Source organism: Ascaphus truei, chromosome 7 (genome assembly GCF_040206685.1).
Source record: "Ascaphus truei isolate aAscTru1 chromosome 7, aAscTru1.hap1, whole genome shotgun sequence".
Classification (NCBI taxonomy): Eukaryota; Metazoa; Chordata; class Amphibia; order Anura; family Ascaphidae; genus Ascaphus; species Ascaphus truei.
The window spans coordinates 109117504-109142229 of NC_134489.1; the positions used below are offsets into that span (position 1 = coordinate 109117504).

The 24726-nt window shown below is 51.9% G+C and overlaps 1 protein-coding gene across 3 annotated transcripts in view; it reads right to left on the minus strand.

Moving 5' to 3' along the window:
* ADCY5 (adenylate cyclase 5) overlaps nt 1-24726 on the minus strand; it is a 240829-nt gene that overhangs the window by 10770 nt on the left and 205333 nt on the right. For 2 of the 3 annotated variants that reach the window (XM_075609883.1, XM_075609885.1), the window contains 8 exons: nt 22644-22731; nt 20469-20585; nt 16986-17150; nt 11418-11593; nt 10466-10492; nt 8449-8581; nt 3469-3732; nt 1805-2009 (listed from right to left, as the gene is read on the minus strand). In XM_075609883.1, coding sequence (XP_075465998.1) covers nt 1805-2009; nt 3469-3732; nt 8449-8581; nt 10466-10492; nt 11418-11593; nt 16986-17150; nt 20469-20585; nt 22644-22731 — 1175 coding nt within the window. The remainder of the gene's footprint in view (nt 1-1804; nt 2010-3468; nt 3733-8448; nt 8582-10465; nt 10493-11417; nt 11594-16985; nt 17151-20468; nt 20586-22643; nt 22732-24726) is intronic. The other variant, XM_075609884.1, reaches the window with a different exon arrangement.

The following is a 24726-nucleotide window of genomic DNA, read 5'->3' on the forward strand; positions in this document are numbered from 1 at the left end:
GGGGACTCTGATAAATCCCCGCGGGAAGCGTGCGGCGGGGAGGGGAGACTGATAAATCCCCGTGGGAAGCGCGCGGCGGGGAGGGGACTCTGATAAATCCCCCGCAGGAAGCGCGCGGCGGGGAGGGGACTCTGATAAATCCCCGCGGGAAGCGTGCGGCGGGGAGGGGATTGATAAATCCCCCGCAGGAAGCGCGCGGCGGGGAGGGGAGACTGATAAATCCCCGCAGGAAGCGTGCGGCGGGGACTCTGATAAATCCCCCGCAGGAAGCGCGCGGCGGGGAGGAGACTCTGATAAATCCCCGCAGGAAGCGCGCGGCGGGGAGGGGAGTCTGATAAATCCCCGCAGGAAGCGCGCGGCGGGGAGGGGAGTCTGATAAATCCCCGCAGGAAGCGCGCGGCTGGGAGGGGAGTCTGATAAATCCCCGCAGGAAGCGCGCGGCGGGGAGGGGACTCTGATAAATCCCCCGCAGGAAGCACGCGGCGGGGAGGGGACTCTGATAAATCCCCGCGGGAAGCGCGCGGCGGGGAGACTGATAAATCCCCCGCAGGAAGCGCGCGGTGGGGTGGGGACTCTGATAAATCCCCCACGGGAAGCGCGCGGCGGGGAGGAGACTGATAAATCCCCGTGGGAAGCGCGCGGCGGGGAGGGGACTCCGATAAATCCCCGCGGGAAGCGCGCGGCGGGGAGGGGACTCTGATAAATCCCCCGCAGGAAGCGCGCGGCGGGGAGGGGACTCTGATAAATCCCCGCGGGAAGCGTGCGGCGGGGAGGGGAGACTGATAAATCCCCGTGGGAAGCGCGCGGCGGGGAGGGGACTCTGATAAATCCCCCGCAGGAAGCGCGCGGCGGGGAGGGGACTCTGATAAATCCCCGCGGGAAGCGTGCGGCGGGGAGGGGAGACTGATAAATCCCCCGCAGGAAGCGCGCGGCGGGGAGGGGAGACTGATAAATCCCCGCAGGAAGCGCGCGCGGGGAGGGGAGTCTGATAAATCCCCGCGGGAAGTGCGCGGCGGGGAGGGGAGTCTGATAAATCCCCGCAGGAAGCGCGCGGCGGGGAGGGGAGTCTGATAAATCCCCGCAGGAAGCGCGCGGCTGGGAGGGTACTCTGATAAATCGCCTGCAGGAAGCGCGCGGCGGGGAGGGGACTCTGATAAATCCCCCGCGGGAAGCGCGCGGCGGGGAGGAGACTGATAAATCCCCGTGGGAAGCGCGCGGCGGGGAGGAGACTGATAAATCCCCGTGGGAAGCGCGCGGCTGGGAGGGGACTGATAAATCCCCCGCGGGAAGCGCGCGGCGGGGAGGAGACTGATAAATCCCCGTGGGAAGCGCGCGGCGGGAGGGGACTGATAAATCCCCCGCGGGAAGCGCGCGGCGGGGAGGAGACTGATAAATCCCCGTGGGAAGCGCGCGGCGGGGAGGGGACTCTGATAAATCCCCCGCAGGAAGCGCGCAGCGGGGAGGAGACTCTGATAAATCCCCTGCGGGAAGCGCGCGGCGGGGAGGGGAGTCTGATAAATCCCCCGCGGGAAGCGCGCGGCGGGGAGGAGTCTGATAAATCCCCCGCGGGAAGCGCGCGGCGGGGAGGGGACTCTGATAAATCCCCCGCAGGAAGCGCGCGGCGGGGAGGGGACTCTGATAAATCCCCACGGGAAGCGCCCGACGGGAGGGGACTCTGATAAATCCCCTGCAGGAAGCGCGCGGCGGGGAGGGGACTCTGATAAATCCCCCGCAGGAAGCGCGCGGCGGGGAGGAGACTCTGATAAATCCCCCGCAGGAAGCGCGCGGCGGGGAGGAGACTCACCTATCTTCATCTGGAAGTTGTTGAAAGAATGCTCATTGATATATTTCATCTGGTCCATGAGTCTCATGGCGTAATCCGCCAGCGCCTTGATGTGAGATTTCCCGACCTTGTCGTACGTGGTGTCGTTGAGACCCGACGCCGCCATGTACGTGCTCCCGATCGTCTTGATCTTCTCCAGCTGCCGGAACTCGTCCTCGCTGATAATCTGCAGGATCGGTATGGGGTTACACAGTGTGGGACGGGGCTAATACAGAGGCACGTAGTGTACAGGTCGCCGCTGCACACTTCGGTAACCTAACCCCTGCCGTGTGGGTGGGGAATCCTTTGCCAGGCGTTGCGGTTTCACCAGCGGTAAAGGAGACACGATTTTCAAAATGTATCATTCACGAATGAAACTGCGGATTTGAAGATCTAATCACTTCTGGGAATCTAATTAGGACTAAATAATATGTTTAATTTGTGATATCCGTTGTGACACTGGAAGAGTCAGAGAGGCTGCAGTACACTGGGATTCCGCAGCACAAACCTGTCTCTGCTAAGTGTAAGGCTGCGATTATAGTGGCAGGGACGGCGCATACGTGCGCAGCACGAACAACAATCCTCTTCTTTATGAGGCGGCCCACAGAGCGCGCGACCGATAAAGCGCCATTCTTGAGAAGACAATGTTGTCTTTGCCGCGCGACGGTCTGGTGACGTGGTGGGTTCAGCCAATGAGGGCAAACCGCCCAAGTGACATCACAGCCACACCTCCACCACGCCTCCCTGTCACCTTGGAGCAGGTTTCGCGCGCGTGACATCATGCGCGTCGTCGCGCGGCCACTATATTCGCGCGCTGAGACACCAGAACAGAGGATAGGATTGTGGTTTTATTATCCTCGTATTTATCGCACGTGACATCACAAACTAAGGACGGGTTCCCAATAACACTGCGATGTGTCGCCCTAAAACTGCCGCAACACAACTACAAGCATACACAAAATGTTACACACAGAGAGTGAAATAACAACATGAAATACACAGGAATAACACACAGTGTAACAATAATAACAGCAGCACAATCACATCTGCAATATCAACATATTCCCTGTGTGTAATAATCCTTTAATCCCGTCACTGCCAGTTATCCTGCCGCACATCGCCGGGAGTCACCCCTCTGACAGTGAAAGGGTTAAGGCTTTGGACATGGTCAGGCAGATGGCGCTGAGCCGCACTGAGGCAGCTACTTTATTTAGGAAAAAGATTCAGAGCCGGGGTCTCAAACTCAGTCCTCAAGGACCATCAACAAGGCCAGGTTTTATGGATATCTCTGCTTCAGCACAGGCCACTCTTTGAGCCACTGATTGAGCCACCTGTGCTGAAGCAGGGATATCCATAACACCTGGCCTGTTGGTGGCCCTTGAGCACTGGAGTTGGCCAGTCAATGACTGATCAACTGATTGAGCCACCTGTGCTGAAGCAGGGAGTTCCATAACACCTGGCCTGTTGGTGGCCCTGTAGGTCTGAGTTTGAGACCCCTAATTTTAGAGCATAGTCATCCAAGGAGAAGTACCGGAGAAGGAGAAGGGGAGGGGGGTGGTTTTGCGACCAGCAGCGCAGGTTGGGGAGGGGCGCGTGCACGGGACGTTATTATGGGCCGGGAACGTAACGCCGAGCCCGGCGCTCACCTCGTCGAAGTCCGCGATGATCTCGTTGAGCAGCCGCAGGCATTCCACGCCCTCGTTGTTGGCCTCCAGTTCCACGTAGAACTCGGAGAAGTTGCTGATGGAAGCGAACATGACGGCCACGCACTCACACGACTGGTAATACAGCTCGTCGTTACGCCGTTCCTGCGCCAGGAAGTGCGCGGCCACGTCTTTGGGAAGGATGTTGTGCAGTAGGCGCCGGTTGTAGGCCTGGAGCTCCTCCATCTCCTCCTTCTCCTCGGTGGCCTGCGGGGAACATCACCCACACTGAAGGACAGCAATATGTACTGCGTGCAAGGGGGGGGGGGATGAGGGTGGGGGAGGGGAGAGGGAAGGGAGAAAGGGTGGGGTGGGGAAGGGAGAAAGGGTGGGGTGGGGAAGGGAGAAAGGGTGGGGGAGGGGGAAGGGAGAAAAGGTGGGGGAGGGGGAAGGGAGAAAGGGTGGGGAGGGGGAAGGGAGAAAAGGGTGGGGAGGGGGAAAGGGAGAAAGGGCGGGGAGAGGGAAGGGAGAAAGGGCGGGGAGGGGGAAGGCAGAAAGGGCGGGGAGGGGGAAGGGAGAAAGGGCGGGAGGGGGAAGGGAGAAAGGGTGGGGTGGGGAAGGGAGAAAGGGAGGGGCGGGGGTGGGGGAAGGGAGAGAGAGTGGGGGAAGGGAGAGAGAGTGGGGGAAGGGAGAGAGAGTGGGGGAGGGGAGAGAGGGTGGGGGAGGGGAAGGGAGAGATGAGAGGGGGAGATGAGAGGGAATATGGAAAGGAAGGAGGGAGAGGTGAGAGAAGAGAGGGAGAGGATAGAAGGGGTGAGGGGGACAGAGAGGGAGAGATGAAGGGAGAGGGGGAGGTTAGAGAAGAGAAGGAGAGGATAGAAGGGGGAGGGGAGATAGATTTCAGATCCCGCCTTCCTTCATCTCTCTGCCCTTTTTCTTCTCCTTTACACCTTATTTTTCCCATTTCTTCTCTTTAATTTACAAGCGGAGCCAGCAGGAATAATGTTTGATCTGTGTGTGTATATCTGTGTGTGTATATCTGTGTGTGTATATCTGTGTGTGTATATCTGTGTGCGTATATCTGTGTGCGTATATCTGTGTGCGTATATCTGTGTGCGTATATCTGTGTGCGTATATCTGTGTGCGTATATCTGTGTGCGTATATCTGTGTGCGTATATCTGTGTGCGTATATCTGTGTGCGTATATCTGTGTGCGTATATCTGTGTGCGTATATATCTGTGTGCGTATATCTGTGTGCGTATATCTGTGTGCGTATATCTGGCTGTGTATATCTGGCTGTGTATATCTGTGTGTATATCTGGCTGTGTATATCTGGCTGTGTATATCTGTGTGTGTATCTGGCTGTGTATATCTGGCTGTGTATATCTGTGTGCGTATATCTGGGTGTGTATATCTGCCTGTGTATATCTGTGTGTGTATCTGGCTGTGTATATCTGGCTGTGTATATCTGTGTGTGTATATCTGGCTGTGTATATCTGGCTGTGTAACTGTTACATTTATCTGTTTGCATAACATACATTCTTTGTATTATTTGTGTATTAAGTTGCTGGCCATTTTCAAATTAAAACCCCCACAAATTGTTCTCCAATTTAAAAGGAAATTAAAGCATCAGTGCAGGAATCACACGGATGTATGTCTGTATATGTATATGTATTAATATTATTTTTCATGATTCATATTATTAAACCTTTGTTATTGGATTTTACACAAGGATCGGGCGCTTTTCCTTTTCTTTTTACTAAAATGTATGTATGTATATACAGTGGTGTGAAAAAGAAAGGACACCCTCTTTGAATTCCATGGTTTTACATATCAGGACATAATAACAATCATCTGTTCCTTAGAAGGTCTAAAAATTAGGTAAATACAACCGCAGATGAACAACAACACATGACATATTACATCGTGCCATGATTTATTTAACAAAAATAATGCCAAAATGGAGAAGCTATGTGTGAAAAACTAAGTACACCCTTTCTGCTTCCATAGGAATTAAGATACTAAAGGCCTCATGCAGAGAGCAGCGCTATTTAAAATCTTGCCATTTTCCGGAGAAAATCTCACAAAAAACAGCTGAAAATGGCGAGGTAGGAAAAACGCGCCATTTTTTTTCTTTCTATTTGAAAATCTCGCCGCGCGGCTGGCGAGAAACGACATCTCGCCAGTCTGAAAAATATCCGAATTCAGAAAGGCGCGCTCGCCATCTAGCGGCTGTTTTTGGCGCGATTTTCTTCAATTTTCTCCGCCAACTAAAGTTGGCAAGAAGCAGGAGCTCGCCGGCTATAGGGGAAAAAAAAAATGCGCGATTTTTTTTTCCCTTTCAGCTGCGCGCATCTCCTCATTTACAATTCTCCACATGCAGTAATGCTAAAAATAGCGGATTTCGCCCATTTCTGCATATGGAGAATAAAACTCTCCATTAAACCTACTTTTTATTCCCCTCTCCAATTTTAAATAGCGCTGCTCTCTGCATGAGGCCCTAAGTAGCAGACAGGTGCTGATAATCAAATGCCCTTGGTTAATTGATCATCAGCAAGTGTGACCACCTCTATAAAAGCCAAAGTTTTAGCAGTTTGCTGGTCTGGAGCATTCAGGTGTGTGTCAACACAATGCCAAGGAGGAAAGACATCAGCAATGATCTTAGAGAAGCAATTGTTGCTGCCCATCAATCTGGGAAGGGTTATAAGGCCATTTCTAAACAATTTAAAATCCATCATTCTACAGTGAGAAAGATTATTCAAAAGTGGAAAACATTCAAGACAGTTGCCAATCTTCCCAGGAGTTGACGTCCCAGCAAATTCACCCCAAGGTCTGACCGTGCAATGCTCAGAGAAATTGCAAAAAACCCAAGAGTTACATCTCAGACTCTACAGGCCTCAGTTAGCATGTTACATGTTAAAGTTCATGACAGTACAATTAGAAAAAGACTGAACAAGTATGGTTTGTTTGGAAGGGTTGCCAGGAGAAAGCCTCTTCTCTCTAAAAAGAACATGGCAAGACGGCTTAGGTTTGCAAAGTTTCATCTGAACAAACCACAAGACTTCTGGAACAATGTCCTTTGGACAGACGAGACCAAAGTGGAGATGTTTGGCCATAATGCACAGCGCCACGTTTGGCGAAAACCAAACACAGCATATCAGCACAAATACCTCATACCAACTGTCAAGCACGGTGGTGGAGGGGTGATGATTTGGGCTTGTTTTGCAGCCACAGAACCTGGGAACCTTGCAGTCATTGAGTCGACCATGAACTCCTCTGTATACCAAAGTATTCTAGAGTCAAATGTGAGGCCATCTGTCCGACAGCTAAAGCTTGGCCGAAATTGCGTCATGCAACAGGACAGTGATCCCAAGCACACCAGCAAATCTACAACAGAATGGCTGAAAAAGAAAAGAATCAAGGTGTTGCAATGGCCCAGTCAAAGTCCAGACCTCAACCCGATTGAAATGCTGTGGATGGACCTTAAGAGAGCTGTGCATAAACAAATGCCCACAAACCTCAATGAACTGAAGCAACGTTGTAAAGAAGAGTGGGCCAAAATTCCTCCACAACGATGTGAGAGACTGATAACGTCATACAGAAAACGATTACTTCAAGTTTTTGCTGCTAAAGGTGGTTCTACAAGCTATTGAATCATAAGGTGTACTTGTTTTTCACACAAAGCTTCTCCATTTTGGCTTTATTTTTGTTAAATAAATCATGACACGGTGTAATATGTCATGTGTTGTTGTTCATCTGAGGTTATATTTACCTAATTTTAAGACCTGCTAAGGAACAGATTGTTGATTGTTGTGTCCTGATATGTAAAACTGTGGAATTCAAAGAGGGTGTACTTTCTTTTTCACACCGCTGCATGTATGGATGGATGGATAGCTTTTTATAATTTATTTATATAGCGCCCACAGTGTTTTCGACGCTTTACAAAAGAGACAATACACTACAGGGCAACAACCAAAGTCAGACAATAGGAAAGGAAATCCCTGCCCCGGAGAGCTTACAATCTAAGGCCTCGTCCAGGGTGATGCTGGCCATGATGAAACACATAGCTGCTTGCTGAAGCAAGCAAACTTGCCACTCATGACCCTTCAGCGTGCTTGAAAATCAATTTTCCCTGTCTCCCCAAGCGCCTCGCTTTGCTAAGCGTGCGCGCGCGCCGTGTCAGCGTGGCCATGCTGATTTGATTACGTTAAAGTGAGTGTGCCGTGCATGTGTCGCGGCCGCAGCCCAAGTGTTAAGTTGGGAGAGTTACAGAGACAGGAGGTGAGGGAATAAGTGCAGTAGATGGCAGTGCCTGGCCGTGGTGGTGGGTAGGTGCAGGAGATGGCAGTGCTTGGCCACAATGTTTGGTAGGAGCGACTGTGGATGTGGAACAGTGGCCCTGAGTCCCAGCTGTTGAAGCACTTAATTTAAGAGGTGAGTTATAACGTTTAAAGGTGGGAGAGAAGGTGCTCGGCGTATACTGAGTGTGAGGGAGAGAAGGTGCTCGGCGTAAACTGAGTGTGAGGGAGAGAAGGTGCTCGGCGTATACTGAGTGTGAGGGAGAGAAGGTGCTTGGCGTATACTGAGTGTGAGGGAGAGAAGGTGCTCGGCGTATACTGAGTGTGAGGGAGAGCGGGTGCTCGGCATATACTGAGTGTGAGGGAGAGCGGGTGCTCAAGTATACTGAGTGTGAGGGAGAGCGGGTGCTCAAGTATACTGAGTGTGAGGGAGTTCCACAGGTAAGGGGCAGGGAGGTAAAAAGGTTTATGGCGAGACAGAGAGAGAGCAGTAGAGCTGAAAGGGATGGAGAGGAGACAGTTATGGGCAGAGCGCAGGAGACGGGCACAGCGAGAGATCAGAGCGGATATGTAGAGAGGAGAAGATGAGTGGAGAGCCTTGAAGGTAAGGAGGAGAACTTTGTAGGTGATGTATAAAGATTAGCTGAGGGATAGCACCCGGCTAAGGTCATTATCTCTCCTTACCTGCAGCTTCCACAGGAAGTCCAACCTGGCCGTGGATTCCACTTGCTGTGCGTGGAGATACAGAGCCAGCACAAACACGGTGATGATGATAGGTGTGGCAATCTTCAGGGCCACTCGGGGCACGCTGTCTGCGCTGCACAGACACGAGAAACGTCCGTGTCACATTATTCTGCGTTCCAGCTACAAGACAACGCTAATCTGTGACATAGTGTACCGCACTGCCGTCTCCCAAGCACACAAGGGGTTAATGTGGGTCACACAAGCATAAAAACGCTGTGTCCGGGATAATCCAACAATGAGAACAATGATCTGATGTGCTTTCATTTTATTACATGTATGAATTGCAGTATGCAGGTGCGTGTAACATGCGACCGTGTGCGAGAATGTGTAAATGTACATGGATAGGTGTACGCTTCTGAATTAGAGTGTGCGTGTATGTGCGTGTGAATGAGAGCATGAAAGGGCGTGTGAGTGTGTATGTGCATGTGAATGAGAGCATGAAAGGGTGTGTGAGTGTGTATGTGCGTGTGAATGAGAGCGTGAATGTGTCTGAATGAATGAGATTCTGAATGTGTATGTGCGTGTGAAAGTGTGTGTATATGCATGTGAGCGAGTGTGTATGTGTGTGTTAATGAGAGTGTGTATGTGCGTGTGAAAGTGTGTGTATATGCATGTGAGCGAGTGTATGTGTGTGTGAATGAGAGTGTGTATGTGCGTGTGAAAGTGTGTGTATATGCATGTGAGCGAGTGTGTATGTGTGTGTTAATGAGAGTGTGTATGTGCGTGTGAAAGTGTGTGTATATGCATGTGAGCGAGTGTATGTGTGTGTGAATGAGTGTGTGTATGTGCGTGTGAAAGTGTGTGTATATGCATGTGAGCGAGTGTATGTGTGTGTGAATGAGAGTGTGTATGTGCGTGTGAAAGTGTGTGTACATGCATGTGAGCGAGTGTATGTGTGTGTGAATGAGTGTGTATGTTCGTGTGAAAGTGTGTGTATATGCATGTGAGCGAGTGTGTATGTGTGTGTGAATGAGAGTGTGTATGTGCGTGTGAAAGTGTGTGTATATGCATGTGAGCGAGTGTGTATGTGTGTGTGTGTGTGAATGAGAGTGTGTATGTGCGTGTGAAAGTGTGTGTATATGCATGTGAGCGAGTGTGTATGTGTGTGTGAATGAGAGTGTGTATGTGCGTGTGAAAGTGTGTGTATATGCATGTGAGCGAGTGTGTATGTGTGTGTGAATGAGAGTGTGTATGTGCGTGTGAAAGTGTGTGTATATGCATGTGAGCGAGTGTGTATGTGTGTGTGAATGAGTGTGTATGTGCGTGTGAAAGTGTGTGTATATGCATGTGAGCGAGTGTATGTGTGTGTGAATGAGAGTGTATATGTGTGTGTGAATGAGAGTGTGTATGTGTGTGTATATGCATGTGAGCGAGTGTGTATGTGCGTGTGAATGAGAGCGTGAATGTGTATGTGCGTGTGAAAGTGTGTGTATATGCATGTGAGCGAGTGTGTATGTGCGTGTGAATGAGAGCGTGAATGTGTATGTGCGTGTGAATGAGAGCGTGCGTGTGTATGTGCGTGTGTAATAATTAGTGTGCTAATGAGAATGTGAGTATGAATGTGTATGTATATATAAAAATAAAAAGGGGTATCTCGTTGTATACATTTGTACGGCATGAAAGCATTAGTGTGTGGGAATATATGAGTGTGTGTATGTGTGTGTGTGTATATATATATATATATATATATATATATATATATATATATATATATATTGTATTGCATGTCTTTATTTAAATAGCGCCATTAATGTACATAGCGCTTCACAGTAGTAATACATGTGGTAATCAAATAAATAACAGATAATATAAATAACAGATCATGGGAATAAGTGCTTTAGACTTAAAAGTAACATTAAGGAAGAGGAGTCCCTGCCCCGAGGAGCTTACAGTCTAATTATATATAATATAATATATATATATATCATATCAGTCCTCACATAATACACATTCTTACCAGTTCAGCGTTGAGTTAGATGGCTGTCTGAAAGACAGAAGATACAGAAAATATAAATGTGTTCAGGGTAAATACTGTATAATGATACTGTATATACTGTGTAATGATACTGTACTGTATATACTACACCCAGCCACCTGCATACAATCCACTGGCCTCTTACCCTTAGTGTAATGTACCCGTCCAGCACTAGATGGCGATCTCTCCCCAGTAATTGCACATTCTGGCAGAGATTGGGCTTTACATTCAATGTAAAATATACGGGTAATTTATTCCTTTGATTCCCTGATTAACTATGCAAATGTGAGGAGAAATTACCTTTAACCCTTCCACTGCCAGAGGAACATTGCTCCTGCACACAGGGCAATCCCAGAATCTGCTCGGGATACGTAGCTCTAATTTCCCCAGCCCTCAGATTAGCCCCGTACTGTACATTACTACTGCAGGCACGAGGGCAAATGTCACTGTGGCAGACCTGGCAAGGCTTTGTTTATCAAAGGCAGGAGTGGCCAACTCCAGTCCTCAAGGGCCACCAACGGTTCAGGATTTCAGGATATTCCAGCTTCAGCACAGGTGGTGATTGAGCCACCTGTGCTGAAGCAGAGACTGATTGAGCCACCTGTGCGGAAGCAAGGATATGCTTAAAACCTGACCTGTTGGCGGCCCTTGAACTGGAGTTGGCCGCTCCTGATGCATCGTTTATGAAAAAGTTGATTTAAAAAAATAATAATGACATACATTAGCATAGTGTAAGGATGTATAAACCCAGGGGCGGCTGCAGCACCCCTGAACCCCTAGTCCCACCCCCCACACCTCTTGTTCCAGCCCTTGTACCCCTAGTTCCAGCCCTCCCATACGGCGCCCCCTCAGGTCTAGGATACTGTCTTTTATCATATGTAGCACAAAGCGAGAGAGCGGGCCAGTATACGGGAGTATATTCATGGTCACTTACAGGTTATTGGCCGCCACGAGCAGGTCCGCGTTATCAAACAGCGTAACGTGCGCAATCTCCAGAACCAGGATGTACACAAACTCGATAATCAGCATCAGGATGAGCTTCCCGATACTGCTGATCTGCAGGAACACGGAGCAGGTCAGGAGACTCAGCACCAAGCAAAAGGTGAAATACTGCAAGTAAAAACAAGACAGGGAGACCCTGAGCTGGGGCACAGAGCTTACACTCATCCCAAACAGGGAGAGCCTGGGGCACAGAGCTTACACTCATTCCAAACAGGGAGAGCCTGGGGCACAGAGCCTGGGGCACAGAGCTTACACTCATCCCAAACACGGAGACCCTGTGAGCACGAGCCTGGGGCACAGAGCTTACACTCATCCCAAACAGGGAGACCCTGAGCGGGGAGCACGAGCCTGGGGCACAGAGCTTACACTCATCCCAAACACGGAGACCCTGTGAGCACGAGCCTGGGGCACAGAGCTTACACTCATCCCGAACACGGAGACCCTGTGAGCACGAGCCTGGGGCACAGAGCTGACACTCATTCCAAACAGGGAGACCCTGTGAGCACGAGCCTGGGGCACAGAGCTTACACTCATTCTAAAGACAGATCTGTGTTTGCTTTACAAGATGCTGCTATGTTTTTCTTTTTTATCCCATTTCATATTATTAAAACAGTGTAAAATAAAATATAAATAGAGTCGCGGTATCCCGGGGAAGTCGCGGTATCCCGGGGGAGTCGCGGTATCCCGGGGGAGTCGCGGTAACCCAGAGGAGTCGCGGTATCCTGGGGGAGTCGCGGTATCCCGGGGGAGTCGCGGTAACCCGGGGGAGTCGCGGTGTCCCAGGAACCCGGGGGAGTCGCGGTGTCCCAGGAGAGTCGCGGTATCCCGGGGGAGTCGCGGTATCCCGGGGGAGTCGCGGTAACCCAGAGGAGTCGCGGTATCCTGGGGGAGTCGCGGTATCCCGGGGGAGTCGCGGTATCCCGGGGGAGTCGCGGTATCCCGGGAGTCGCGGTATCCCGGGGGAGTCGCGGTATCCCGGGGGAGTCGCGGTATCCCGGGAGTCGCGGTATCCCGGGGGAGTCGCGGTATCCCGGGGGAGTCGCGGTATCCCGGGGGAGTCGCGGTATCCCGGGGGAGTCGCGGTATCCCGGGGGAGTCGCGGTAACCCGGGGGAGTCGCGGTATCCCGGGGGAGTCGCGGTATCCCGGGGGAGTCGCGGTATCCCGGGGAGTCGCGGTATCCCGGGGGAGTCGCGGTATCCCGGGGGAGTCGCGGTATCCCGGGGGAGTCGCGGTATCCCAGGGGAGTCGCGGTATCCCGGGGAAGTCGCGGTATCCCGGGGGAGTCGCGGTATCCCGGGGGAGTCGCGGTATCCCGGGGGAGTCGCGGTATCCCGGGGGAGTCGCGGTAACCCGGGGGAGTCGCGGTATCCCGGGGGAGTCGCGGTATCCCGGGGGAGTCGCGGTATCCCGGGGGAGTCGCGGTATCCCAGAGGAGTCGCGGTATCCCGGGGGAGTCGCGGTAACCCAGAGGAGTCGCGGTATCCCGGGGGAGTCGCGGTATCCCGGGGGAGTCGCGGTATCCCGGGGGAGTCGCGGTATCCCGGGGGAGTCGCGGTATCCCGGGGGAGTCGCGGTATCCCGGGGGAGTCGCGGTATCCCAGAGGAGTCGCGGTATCCCGGGGGAGTCGCGGTATCCCAGGGGAGTCGCGGTATCCCGGGGGAGTCGCGGTATCCCGGGGGAGTCGCGGTATCCCGGGGGAGTCGCGGTATCCCGGGGGAGTCACTGTATGTCCCGGGGGAGTCGCGGTATCCCAGGGGGAGTCGCGGTATCCCGGGGGAGTCGTGGTATCCCGGTGGAGTCGCGGTATCCCGGGGGAGTCGCGGTATCCCAGGGGAGTCGCGGTATCCCGGGGAAGTCGCGGTATCCCGGGGGAGTCGCGGTATCCCAGGGGAGTCGCGGTATCCCGGGGGAGTCACGGTATCCCGGGGAGGCGCGGTATCCCGGGGAGTCACGGTATCCCGGGGGAGTCGCGGTATCCCGGGGGAGTCGCGGTATCCCATGGGAGTCGCGGTATCCCGGGGGAGTCGCGGTATCCCGGGGGAGTCGCGGTATCCCGGGGGTGTCGCGGTATCCCAGGGGAGTCGCGGTATCCCAGGGGAGTCGCGGTATCCCAGGGGAGTCGCGGTATCCAGGGGAGACGCGGTATCCCGGGAGAGTCGCGGTATCCCGGGGGGTCGCGGTATCCCGGGGATGTCGCGGTATCCCGGGGGAGTCGCGGTATCCCGGGGGAGTCGCGGAATCGCGGGGGAGTCGCGGTATCCCGGGGGAGTCGCGGTATCCCGGGGGAGTCGCGGTATACCGGGGGAGTCGCGGTATCCCGGGGGAGTCGCGGTATCCCGGGGGAGTCGCGGTATCCCGGGGGAGTCGCGGTGTCCCGGGGGAGTCGCGGTGTCCCGGGAGAGTCGCGGTATCCCGGGGGAGTCGCGGTATCCCGGGGGAGTCGCGGTATCCCGGGGGAGTCGCGGTATCCCGGGGGAGTCGCGGTATCCCGGGGGAGTCGCGGTATCCCGGGGGAGTCGCGGTGTCCCAGGAGAGTCGCGGTATCCCGGGGAAGTCGCGGTATCCCGGGGAAGTCGCGGTATCCCGGGGGAGTCGCGGTATCCCGGGGGAGTCGCGGTATCCCGGGGGAGTCGCGGTATCCCGGGGGAGTCGCGGTATCCCGGGGAAGTCGCGGTATCCCGGGGGAGTCGCGGTATCCCGGGGGAGTCGCGGTATCCCGGGGGAGTCGCGGTATCCCGGGGGAGTCGCGGTATCCCGGAGGAGTCGCGGTATCCCGGGGGAGTCGCGGTATCCCGGGAGAGTCGCGGTATCCCGGGGAAGTCGCGGTATCCCGGGGGAGTCGCGGTATCTTGGGGGAGTCGCGGTATCCCGGGGGAGTCGCGGTATCCCGGGGGAGTCGCGGTATCCCGGGGGAGTCGCGGTATCCCGGGGGAGTCGCGGTATCCCGGGGGAGTCGCGGTATCCCGGGGGAGTCGCGGTATCCCGGGGGAGTCACGGTATCCCGGGGGAGTCGCGGTATCCCGGGGGAGTCGCGGTATCTCAGGGGAGTCGCGGTATCTCAGGGGAGTCGCGGTATCCCGGGGGAGTCGCGGTATCCCGGGGGAGTCGCGGTATCCCGGGGGAGTCGCGGTATCCCGGGGGAGTCGCGGTATACCGGGGGAATAAGGAAATATATTGTTGAAAGCAATAAAGAATACAAAGTATAACACTGGTAGTGTCCGGAAGTCCCGTCCAATAGGACTATAAGATTAATAAATACGTATGAATGGCGTGAAAGTCCCATTCCCCCAATGTGATGTTATGTAATAAATGACGAGGATAAACTGACTCACCGGACTATCAGAGACTCGCGGTTTCGGGGTTTCAGCGCCCTGGTCTCTGATACGTGGATGAGTCAGTTTACGTAAGTTTTATCTGTTTCTGGGACCGCCCGGTTCCCGAGATAATTACCGGTGAAGTTGCCGGGTCTAAATCCCCCTCAGGGGAAAAAAAATGGCTGCCAAATCCTGGGCCAATAGGAATCTGCAACATCATCTGTTATGGCTTCCTATTGGTTGGTCATTTAAACCACCTTAAAAAAAAACAGCTAGTAAGATCGATAACATCACCAGTAAGTATCTCAGTATGTCCGGCCGCACCGGAGGTTTGTTAGGGTGTCTGACCCCAGCGGAGGTTAGTTAAGGTGTCCGGCTGCACCGGAGGTTAGTTAAGGTGTCCGGCCGCACCGGAGGTTAGTTAAGGTGTCCGGCCGCACTGGATGTTAGTTAAGGTGTCCGGCTGCACCGGAGGTTAGTTAGGGTGTCCGGCCGCACCGGAGGTTAGTTAAGGTGTCCGGCTGCACCGGAGGTTAGTTAGGGTGTCCGGCCAGACCGGAAGTTAGTTAGGGTGTCCGGCCAGACCGGAGGTTAGTTAGGGTGTCCGGCCGCACCGGAGGTTAGTTAAGGTATCCGGCTACACCGGAGGTTAGTTAAGGTGTCCGGCCGCACCGGAGGTTAATTAAGGTGTCCGGCTACACCGGAGGTTAGTTAAGGTGTCCGGCTGCACCGGAGGTTAGTTAGGGTGTCCGGCTGCACCGCAGGTTAGTTAGGGTGTCCGGCCGTTAGTTAAGGGGTCCGGCCACACCGGAGGTTAGTTAAGGTGTCCGGCCGCACCGGAGGTTAGTTACGGTATCCGGCCGTTAGTTACGGTGTCCGGCCGCACCGGAGGTTAGTTAAGGTTTCCGGCAAGACCGGAGGTTAGTTAAGGTGTCCGGCCGCACCGGAGGTTAGTTACGGTATCCGGCCGTTAGTTACGGTGTCCGGACGTTAGTTAAGGTGTCCGGCCGCACCGGAGGTTAGTTACGGTATCCGGCCGTTAGTTACGGTGTCCGGCCGCACCGGAGGTTAGTTACGGTATCCGGCCGTTAGTTACGGTGTCCGGACGTTAGTTAAGGAGTCCGGCTGCACCGGACGTTAGTTACGGTATCCGGCCGTTAGTTACGGTGTCCGGCCGCACCGGAGGTTAGTTACGGTATCCGGCCGTTAGTTACGGTATCCGGCCGTTAGTTACGGTGTCCGGCCGCACCGGAGGTTAGTTACGGTATCCGGCCGTTAGTTACGGTGTCCGGACGCACCGGAGGTTAGTTACGGTGTCCGGACGTTAGTTAAGGAGTCCGGCCGCACCGGACGTTAGTTACGGTATCCGGCCGTTAGTTACGGTGTCCGGCCGCACCGGAGGTTAGTTACGGTATCCGGCCGTTAGTTACGGTGTCCGGCCGCACCGGAGGTTAGTTACGGTATCCGGCCGTTAGTTACGGTGTCCGGCCGCACCGGAGGTCAGTTACGGTATCCGGCCGTTAGTTACGGTGTCCGGCCGCACGGGAGGTTAGTTACGGTATCCGGCCGTTAGTTACGGTGTCCGGCCGCACCGGAGGTCAGTTACGGTATCCGGCCGTTAGTTACGGTGTCCGGCCGCACCGGAGGTTAGTTAAGGTTTCCGGCCAGACCGGAGGTTAGTTAAGGTGTCCGGCCGCACCGGAGGTTAGTTACGGTATCCGGCCGTTAGTTACGGAGTCCGGCCGCACCGGAGGTCAGTTACGGTATCCGGCCGTTAGTTACGGTGTCCGGCCGCACCGGAGGTTAGTTACGGTATCCGGCCGTTAGTTACGGTGTCCGGACGTTAGTTACGGTGTCCGGCCGCACCGGAGGTTAGTTACGGTATCCGGCCGTTAGTTACGGTGTCCGGCCGCACCGGAGGTCAGTTACGGTATCCGGCCGTTAGTTACGGTGTCCGGCCGCACCAGAGGTCAGTTACGGTATCCGGCCGTTAGTTACGGTGTCCGGCCGCACCGGAGGTCAGTTACGGTGATTGCTACAATACGTTAAAGGAAAATGTAGCTTTGGCGATTGGTGAATTCCTTTCTGATTCCTGCCACATTCAGTCTCTGGTACAGACCCGTGCAAACCTGGACCACTCCGGCTAATAACCCCCTGTGACATGTTCCGCCTCCTGCACGTACCTCTGGGAAGGCGCAGTTGGAAGCGGATCTGCCGCAGAATCCGCGCACCGTTCCCAGGCTGTAGTTGTACGATGAGTTGCTGAGGGTGCAGGGAGTCACCTGGTCCGGGGCGACGTTGTGTTCAGCAGCGAGGCAGCTGTACAGGTCCTCGGTGCTGCACGTAAACTGCAAGAGATTACACACGAGGGGCTCGGAAAACCTGTCCCGTTTCCACAATGCCCCCCAATTTCTCCCCCGTAACTTACAGCGCTCTGTATGCAGTAACCCCTGGCAATTACAGGGTTAAAGTGCCAGTGTTTGTGTGCGCGACGTATCGTACAGCTTCTTATAAATAAAACGTTGCTCCACTCAGGTCGCCATTTAAACGCTGAAGGTAACCCGATATTAACCCGATAATAACCCGATAATAACCCGATAAATTGCAAGGCGGCTCTAACTGGAATTAGCAATAAGCCCTCTGCCGGCACTTATGGAAAAGCACACTTAGTGATGTGGGCCTAAATGTTTTTATACAGGAGACGAAAAGTTTCATATATATGTATGACTAGGGGCGGCCAACTCCAGTCCCCAAGGGCCACCAACAGGTCAGGTTTTAAAGATATCCCTGAGCCACTGATTGAGCCACCTGTTCTTAAACTGGGACGGATTGAGCCATCTGTACTGAAGCAGGGATATCCTATATCTCCTTGGGGTCTTCAGTTGCCACATCGATGACCCCTCGCTTTCTCTCTCTTATCTCTTCTTTTGGCCTTCAACAGTGGACTGCAGCCAGCACCCACAAGGACGGCCACTACCTAGACCTGGTTTTCACTAAAACTTCTCTCTCCGATTTCTCCATTTCCCCTTTTCCTCTCTCTGACCATCACCTCATCTCATTCTTTCTCTCTCGCTTCTCCCCTTCTCCACCTCTACCTACCCCCCGGTTCTGCAGAAACCTGCGCTCTATTAACCTACCAGCCTTTGAGTCCACTTTACGGTCATCCCTCTCCTCTCAGTTCTGCTACAGACCCTGACAACCTGGTCATGAACTGCAAATCTGCTCCTGTCCTCACTTAATCTACATGCCCCGCTTTCTCTCTGCTGCACTCGCCCTTCTAACCCTAGACCCTGGTTAAACTCCCACACGCGCATGCTGCGTTCCTCCACTCGTTCCTCTGAACGCCTCTGGAGGAAGTCTCATACTCTCGCAGACTTCCTTCACTACAAATTTATGCTATCCTGTTTCAACTCTGCCCTCTCTCAGGCTAAACAAACCTACTTTTCATCACTAATCAACATGCACAAGTCTAACCCACGCCGACTGTTCTCTGACTTTGACTCCCTACTCAGACCACCCCCAGCTGCCTCTCCTTCCTCCATCTCACCTCAGGACTTTACAGACTACTTTAAGGAAAAGGTGGAATCCATACGTCAGGCTATCCCCTCTGTATCCTCCTCCCATCTTACACCGCTTCCTAACTCTCCTCCTGCCTTCCTTGACTCTTTTTCCACTGTCACAGAGGAGGATGTGTCACTGCTGATCGCCTCTTCTCCATCTACCACTTGCCCTCTTTACCCCATTCCCTCCCATCTCCTAAAACCTCTTGCTCCTACTATAATCCCTACGCTCACACACATTTTTAACTCCTATCTCTACTCTGGCACCTGTCCATCCTCCTTCAAACATGTAACAGTCATACCATTACTAAAAAAACAGCAAGCTTGACCCTACCTGTCTTTCTAACTATCGACCTGTCTCCCTCCAGCCTTTTGCTTCTAAACTTATTGAACATCTTGTATTCTCTCGCTTGCTCCATTTTCCCACCACCTATTCTCTCCTAGACCCTCTACAATCTGGCTTCTGCACTGCTCACTCCACTGAAACAGTCCTCATTAAAATAACTAATGACCTCCGTGCTGCAAAAGACAAAGGTCATTACACTCTGCTCATACTGTATTACTCGACCTCTCTGCAGCGTTTGATACTGTGGACCACTCTCGTCTCCTTCACATTCTCCATACTCTTGGCATTCGTAACAAAGCTCTATCCTGGATTTCCTCTTACCTCTCCCATCGTACTTTCAGCGTCTCTTTTGCTAACACCACCTCCTCCTCTATCGATCTCTCTGTGGGGGTACCCCAGGGCTCTGTTCTGGGACCTTTTTTCTCTCTAGGTGACCTAATCACATCTCTTGGGTTCAAATATCACCTCTATGCTGATGACACACACATTTACTTTTCTACCCCTGACCTTACAGTTGCTGTACAGACTAAAGTTTCTGAATGCCTCTCTGCGATATCATCCTGGATGGCCCTCAGGCGACTTAAACTTAACATGGCTAAAACAGAGCTCCTCATACTTCCTCCCAAACCTGGCCCTACTACCTTCATCCACATTACTGTTGGAAGAACTATCATTCACCCAGTATCCCAAGCACGCTGCCTAGGGGTTACACTCAACTCCTCTCTCACATTCAAAAGGTAGCAAAAACCTGTCGCTTTTTCCTTCGCAATATAACAAAGATACTCCCTTTCCTCTGTTGCTCGACTGCAAAAACTCTGACAGACACTCATTCTCTCCCGTCTCGATTACTGTAACCTCCTGCTGTCCGGCCTTCCTGCATCTCACCTGTCTCCCCTAAAATCTATCCTAAACGCTGCTGCCAGAATCACTCTACTCTTTCCTAGATCTGTCTCAGCGTCTCCCCTCCTGAAATCCCTCTCCTGGCTTCCGATCAAATCCCACATCTCACACTCCATTCTCCTCCTCACTTTTAAAGCTTTACACTCTTCTGCCCCTCCTTACATCTCAGCCCTAATTTCTCGTTATGCAGCACCCCGACTCTTGCATTCTGCTCAAGGATGTCTTCTCTCTACCCCCTTTTGTATCTAAAGCTCTCACCCCCTTAAACCTGTCTCACTGACTGCCCAACACCTCTGGAATGCCCTTCCCCTCAATCTCCGACTAGCACCCTCTCTATCCACATTTAAGACCCACCTCAAAACACATCTGCTTAAAGAAGCATATGAGTAGCTCCATGGCTGATAATTAACACCTCATACATTAACATTGGCCCCCTGCATACGCACTTACCAGAACGCCCTCCTACTGTCTCTGTACGTTCTTCCTACCAACAAATTAGATTGTAAGCTCTTCGGAGCAGGGACTCCTCTTCCTAAATGTTACTTTTATGTCTGAAGCACTTCTCCCCTTTATGTGTTATTTATATCTATTATTTATATGATTATCACGTACATCACTGCTGTGAAGCGCTATGTACATTAATGGCGCTATATAAATAAAGACAAACATACAGGTGGGCTCAGTCGTTGACTGCACATCCTATGCTGAAGCAGGGATATCCAGAAATCCTGACCTGTTGGTGGACTTGAGGACTGGAGTTGCCGCCGCAGGTATTGACGATAAACATTGCTAGGTATGGCTATCATCCAAACGATTATTAATGGCTCATTCAGAAAAAAATACCTATATAAAGAAATTACCATGTTAATAAATGATGAGAGGAAGACGAGGGTGATGGTGAAGACGCCGAATGCCGCGCTGTTCATTTTGGACTGTACGATCTTTCTGGACAGAGTCTGGAGAGGAGGCGGGAACAGCTGGAGTGGAAATACAGAGACGCGCAGGAGAAGTGTTAGAGCACAGACTTATTCTGTCTTTATTTCTAATGATCATATGACAATGACTGATCCCTGACACAAAGAGCTTACAATCTAATGTCTGTGGCAGAGATAAAATGACAGCGGCAATTAGGTGAAACACAGATTATTTGGGGAAGTATCTCATTCTGTCTCATTTCTTTATTCCTTTCGTTAGCGTGGGGGAAAATCACTACTATATACTTTTCTTTAATACATCGGGGGTTATTCATTGAACTACAATAGTGCTGATCGGGTCACAGGATCTCTTACTGACTTTGGAGGTTCAGTATGATACTGCTCCTATCGCTGTTTAATGAATAACCCCCCAACATTCCTGGGTATTTAAAACAAGAAAGGCATCAATGCTAAATCTTAACTTCTTTGTCCTCCATGAAATAAAAGTATATTGTCTAATAAGTATATTAGCAAAGGGTTAAATCAAGTATATGCATACAAATAAATATATGTGCAGGGTAAATGTGACTAAGATATTAGCATGCAAACCAGCCCCAAACTCCTTCAATCCCACCTCCTGACAGCGGCAAACACCAGAATTATCCGTCCGGTAGTGCCGCACCTGGTCACTTTAATTGGTAATGGATCGGATTTTCCCAAAAAATACATTCATTATATTTATATTCATAATTATGCCCCTTTACAAAGCATTAGTAAGACCACACCTGGAATATGGAGTACAATTTTGGGCACCAATCCTAAGAAAAGACATTATGGAACTAGAGAGTGTGCAGAGAAGAGCCACCAAATTAATAAAGGGGATGGACATTCTAACTTATGTGGTTAAATTAGCTAAATTAGATTTATATACATTACAAAAGAGGCGTCTAAGAGGGGATATGATAACTATATACAAATATATTTGGGGACAGTTCAGGGAGCTTTCAAAAGAACTATTCATCCCAAGGGCAGTACAAAGGACTCTGGGCCATCCCTTTAGGTTGCAGGAAAGGAGATTTCACCAGCAACAAAGGAAAGGGTTCTTTACAGTAAGGGCAGTTACAGTGCGGGATTCATTACCCATGGGGACTGTGATGGCAGATACAATAGATTTGTTCAAAAATAGGTTGGACATCTTTTTAGAAAGGAAAGGTATACAGGGATATACCAAATAAGTATACATGGGAAGAATGTTGATCCAGGGAGTAATCCGATTGCCAATTTTTGGAGTCAGGAAGGAATTTATTTTTCCCCTTATGAGATATCATTGGATGATATGACACTGGGGTTTTGTGTTTGCCTTCCTCTGGATCAATAAGGAAGTACAGATATAGGATAAAGTATCTGTTGTCTAAATTTAGCATAGGTTGAACTTGATGGACGTATAAGCTCATCTACTATGTAACACTGTATGTAACTATGTAACACTGTATGTAGCTATGTACTACTGTATGTAACGATGTAATGCTGTATGTAACTATGTAATACTGTATGTAACTATGTAACACTGTATGTAGCTATGTAACACTGTATGTAACTATGTAACTGCATGTAACTATGTAATACTGTATGTAACTATGTAATACTGTATGTAACTATGTAACGATGTAATACTGTATGTACCTATGTAATACTGTATGTAACTATATGAAGCAGTTAAGAGAACATCAACGCATCAAAATCAGGGGAAATAATCTATTATTGTCTTGATAAATGTACTTTACTTTTTTCCTTTAATTGTGTCAAAGCAGCTTTGTCTCCTAAATAATGAATAGTTACATAATAATAATAGCATGTTCTTGTATAGCGCTGTTGAAAAAGGACGTACGTCAATCAAGTTGAACCTATGCTAAATGTAGACGACAGATACTGTACCCTATATCCGCACTGACAGTATTGTGATCCAGGGGAAGCAAACAGAAAACATACATTATCCGATGCTGTCTCATAAGGGGATGTAAAAGAATGTGCCGGAATCCGGCTCCGGACGAGCACAGAACCAAACAATCCTCCGGTCCGGGTCCGGTTCTGGGTCCGGTTCTGGTTCCGGCTGTCACTCACCTTGATGCAGGAGTAGATCATAGAAATAGCCAAAACTACGATGAGGATCAGCAGACAGGCCACGTAAAAACCCAGCATGAAGGAGGAGCTGAAAGCAGAGAACAGGCTTCCTGTTAGAGCAGGGCGCAGTCCTCAAGGGCCACCAACAGGTCAGGTCCTAGGGCTATCCCTGCTTCAGCACAGGTTTTTGCAGTCTTCAACTGAGCCAGTGACTTGCAATGGGAACAGGTAATGTTCATCAGGCAGGAAGCACACCAGGGTAAGTTCCCAGGGGAGGTTTAAATGGCCAATGGTAATGATGTCACTGTGACAGGGGTGGCCAACTCCAGTCCTCAAGAGCTACCAACAGGTCAGGTTTTCAGGATATTTCTGCTTCAGCATCGGTGGCTCAATCAATGGCTCAGTCGAAGACTGCACCACATGTTCTGAAGCAGGGATATCCTAAAAACCTGACCTGCTGGTAGCTCTTGAGGACTGCAGTTGGCCGCCCCTGTGTTAGAGGTCTCTCCTGGGGACCCCCGGTCACTAACGCTGCGTTAGAACCAGACAACCCAGTCTTACTCATTGAAATAACGCAGCGTTAGTGCCAGCATCGCGTCGACACTGAATGCTGCTCGGGTCAGCGCAGGAACGAATCCGATGTTATCTAGGTCAGGCCATATTATCCGGAAATATGGGGTGATGTAGAGGTTCTCCATTCCCGTGCTCAGGCCCCCCAACAGGTCAGGTTTTCAGGATATCCCAGCATCAGCACAGGTGGCTCAATCAGAGGCTCAGTCCTCAACTGATCCACTGATTGAGCCACCTGTGCTCAAGTACGGTTATCCTGAAGACCTGACCTGTTGGGGGGTGTTGAGGAATGGAGTTGAGCCCCCCTGGGATGAGGAGTAATGCCCCCCGTTATTGGTAGTGCTAATTGAACGTGACGCCGGGCCTGTGCTAGCGAGATGTACAGTGGCCGCTGTTTTTGCGTACCATGATTTTGTGGCTAAGGATGAAAGTTACTGATCTAGGGAACGTCTCATTATTTCCCCGACTTCCCCGAGGTTCATGCAACTTGTATATTGTCGCACTGCAACATTTATTAAAGTGCTGCTTTTTAGTAACTGCTTCATAACACGGCCCTGATCTCTGCAACATAGGAACGGCCCAGGGACGAGGAGAAAAGGCCGTTTCCCGGCATTAAACGCCAGATAATACATTCCACAAGGTGAAATACCTGTTGCTTTAAATGGATTTTCCCTGGAAAGTGGCATTATAAATAAGGACATTTCCAGCCGCTGTGCAGCATGGATTTCCTTTATACGAAATCACATTTATACATGTATTATTCACGCTGCAGTGTTATTTATCAAGGTAATTCCCTTTGATTGGTGTAATTTATGGCTGGCATCAGATCTGAGTCTCCACATCCTGATTCTGCCTTCTATTAACACCCTGCGGGTTCTCTTATCTGCCGACCCCCACCCCAAGTCCTGAGAGCGGTCTCGCTGCGGACGGGATTACTGAATGATGGAGCTTTGGGCTGAAATGACCACCAGAGAGTCATAACGTAGTAGGTCATTTAGATGAGCAGCTAGGAGAGTGGGCAGGGGAGAGGAGGGAGAGAGGGTGGGGGAGAGGAGGGAGGGAGAGAGGGCGGGGGAGAGGAGGGAGGGAAGTCGGGGGAGAGAGGATGAGGCGAGAGGAGGGAGGGAGAGAGAGGGCGGGGGGGAAGAGGAGGTAGAGAGGGCGGGGGGGAAGAGGAGGTAGAGAGGGCGGGGGGGAAGAGGAGGTAGAGAGGGCGGGGGGAGAGGGCGGGGGGGAGAGGGAGGGGGGAGAGGGAAAGGGGGGAGAGGGAGGGGGGGAGAGGCGGGAGAGGGAGAGGGGGGAGAGGAGGGGGAGAAGAGGGGGGGAGAGGAGGGGGGGGAGAGGAGGGGGGGGAGAGGAGGGGGGGGAGAGGAGGGGGGGAGAGGAGGGGGAGAGAGGAGGGGGAGAGGGCGGGGGGTTAGAGGAGGGAGAGGAGGTAGAGAGGGCGGGGGAGAGAGGGGGAGAGGGCGGGGGAGAGAGGGGGAGAGGGCGGGGGGGAGGGAGGGAGGAAGGA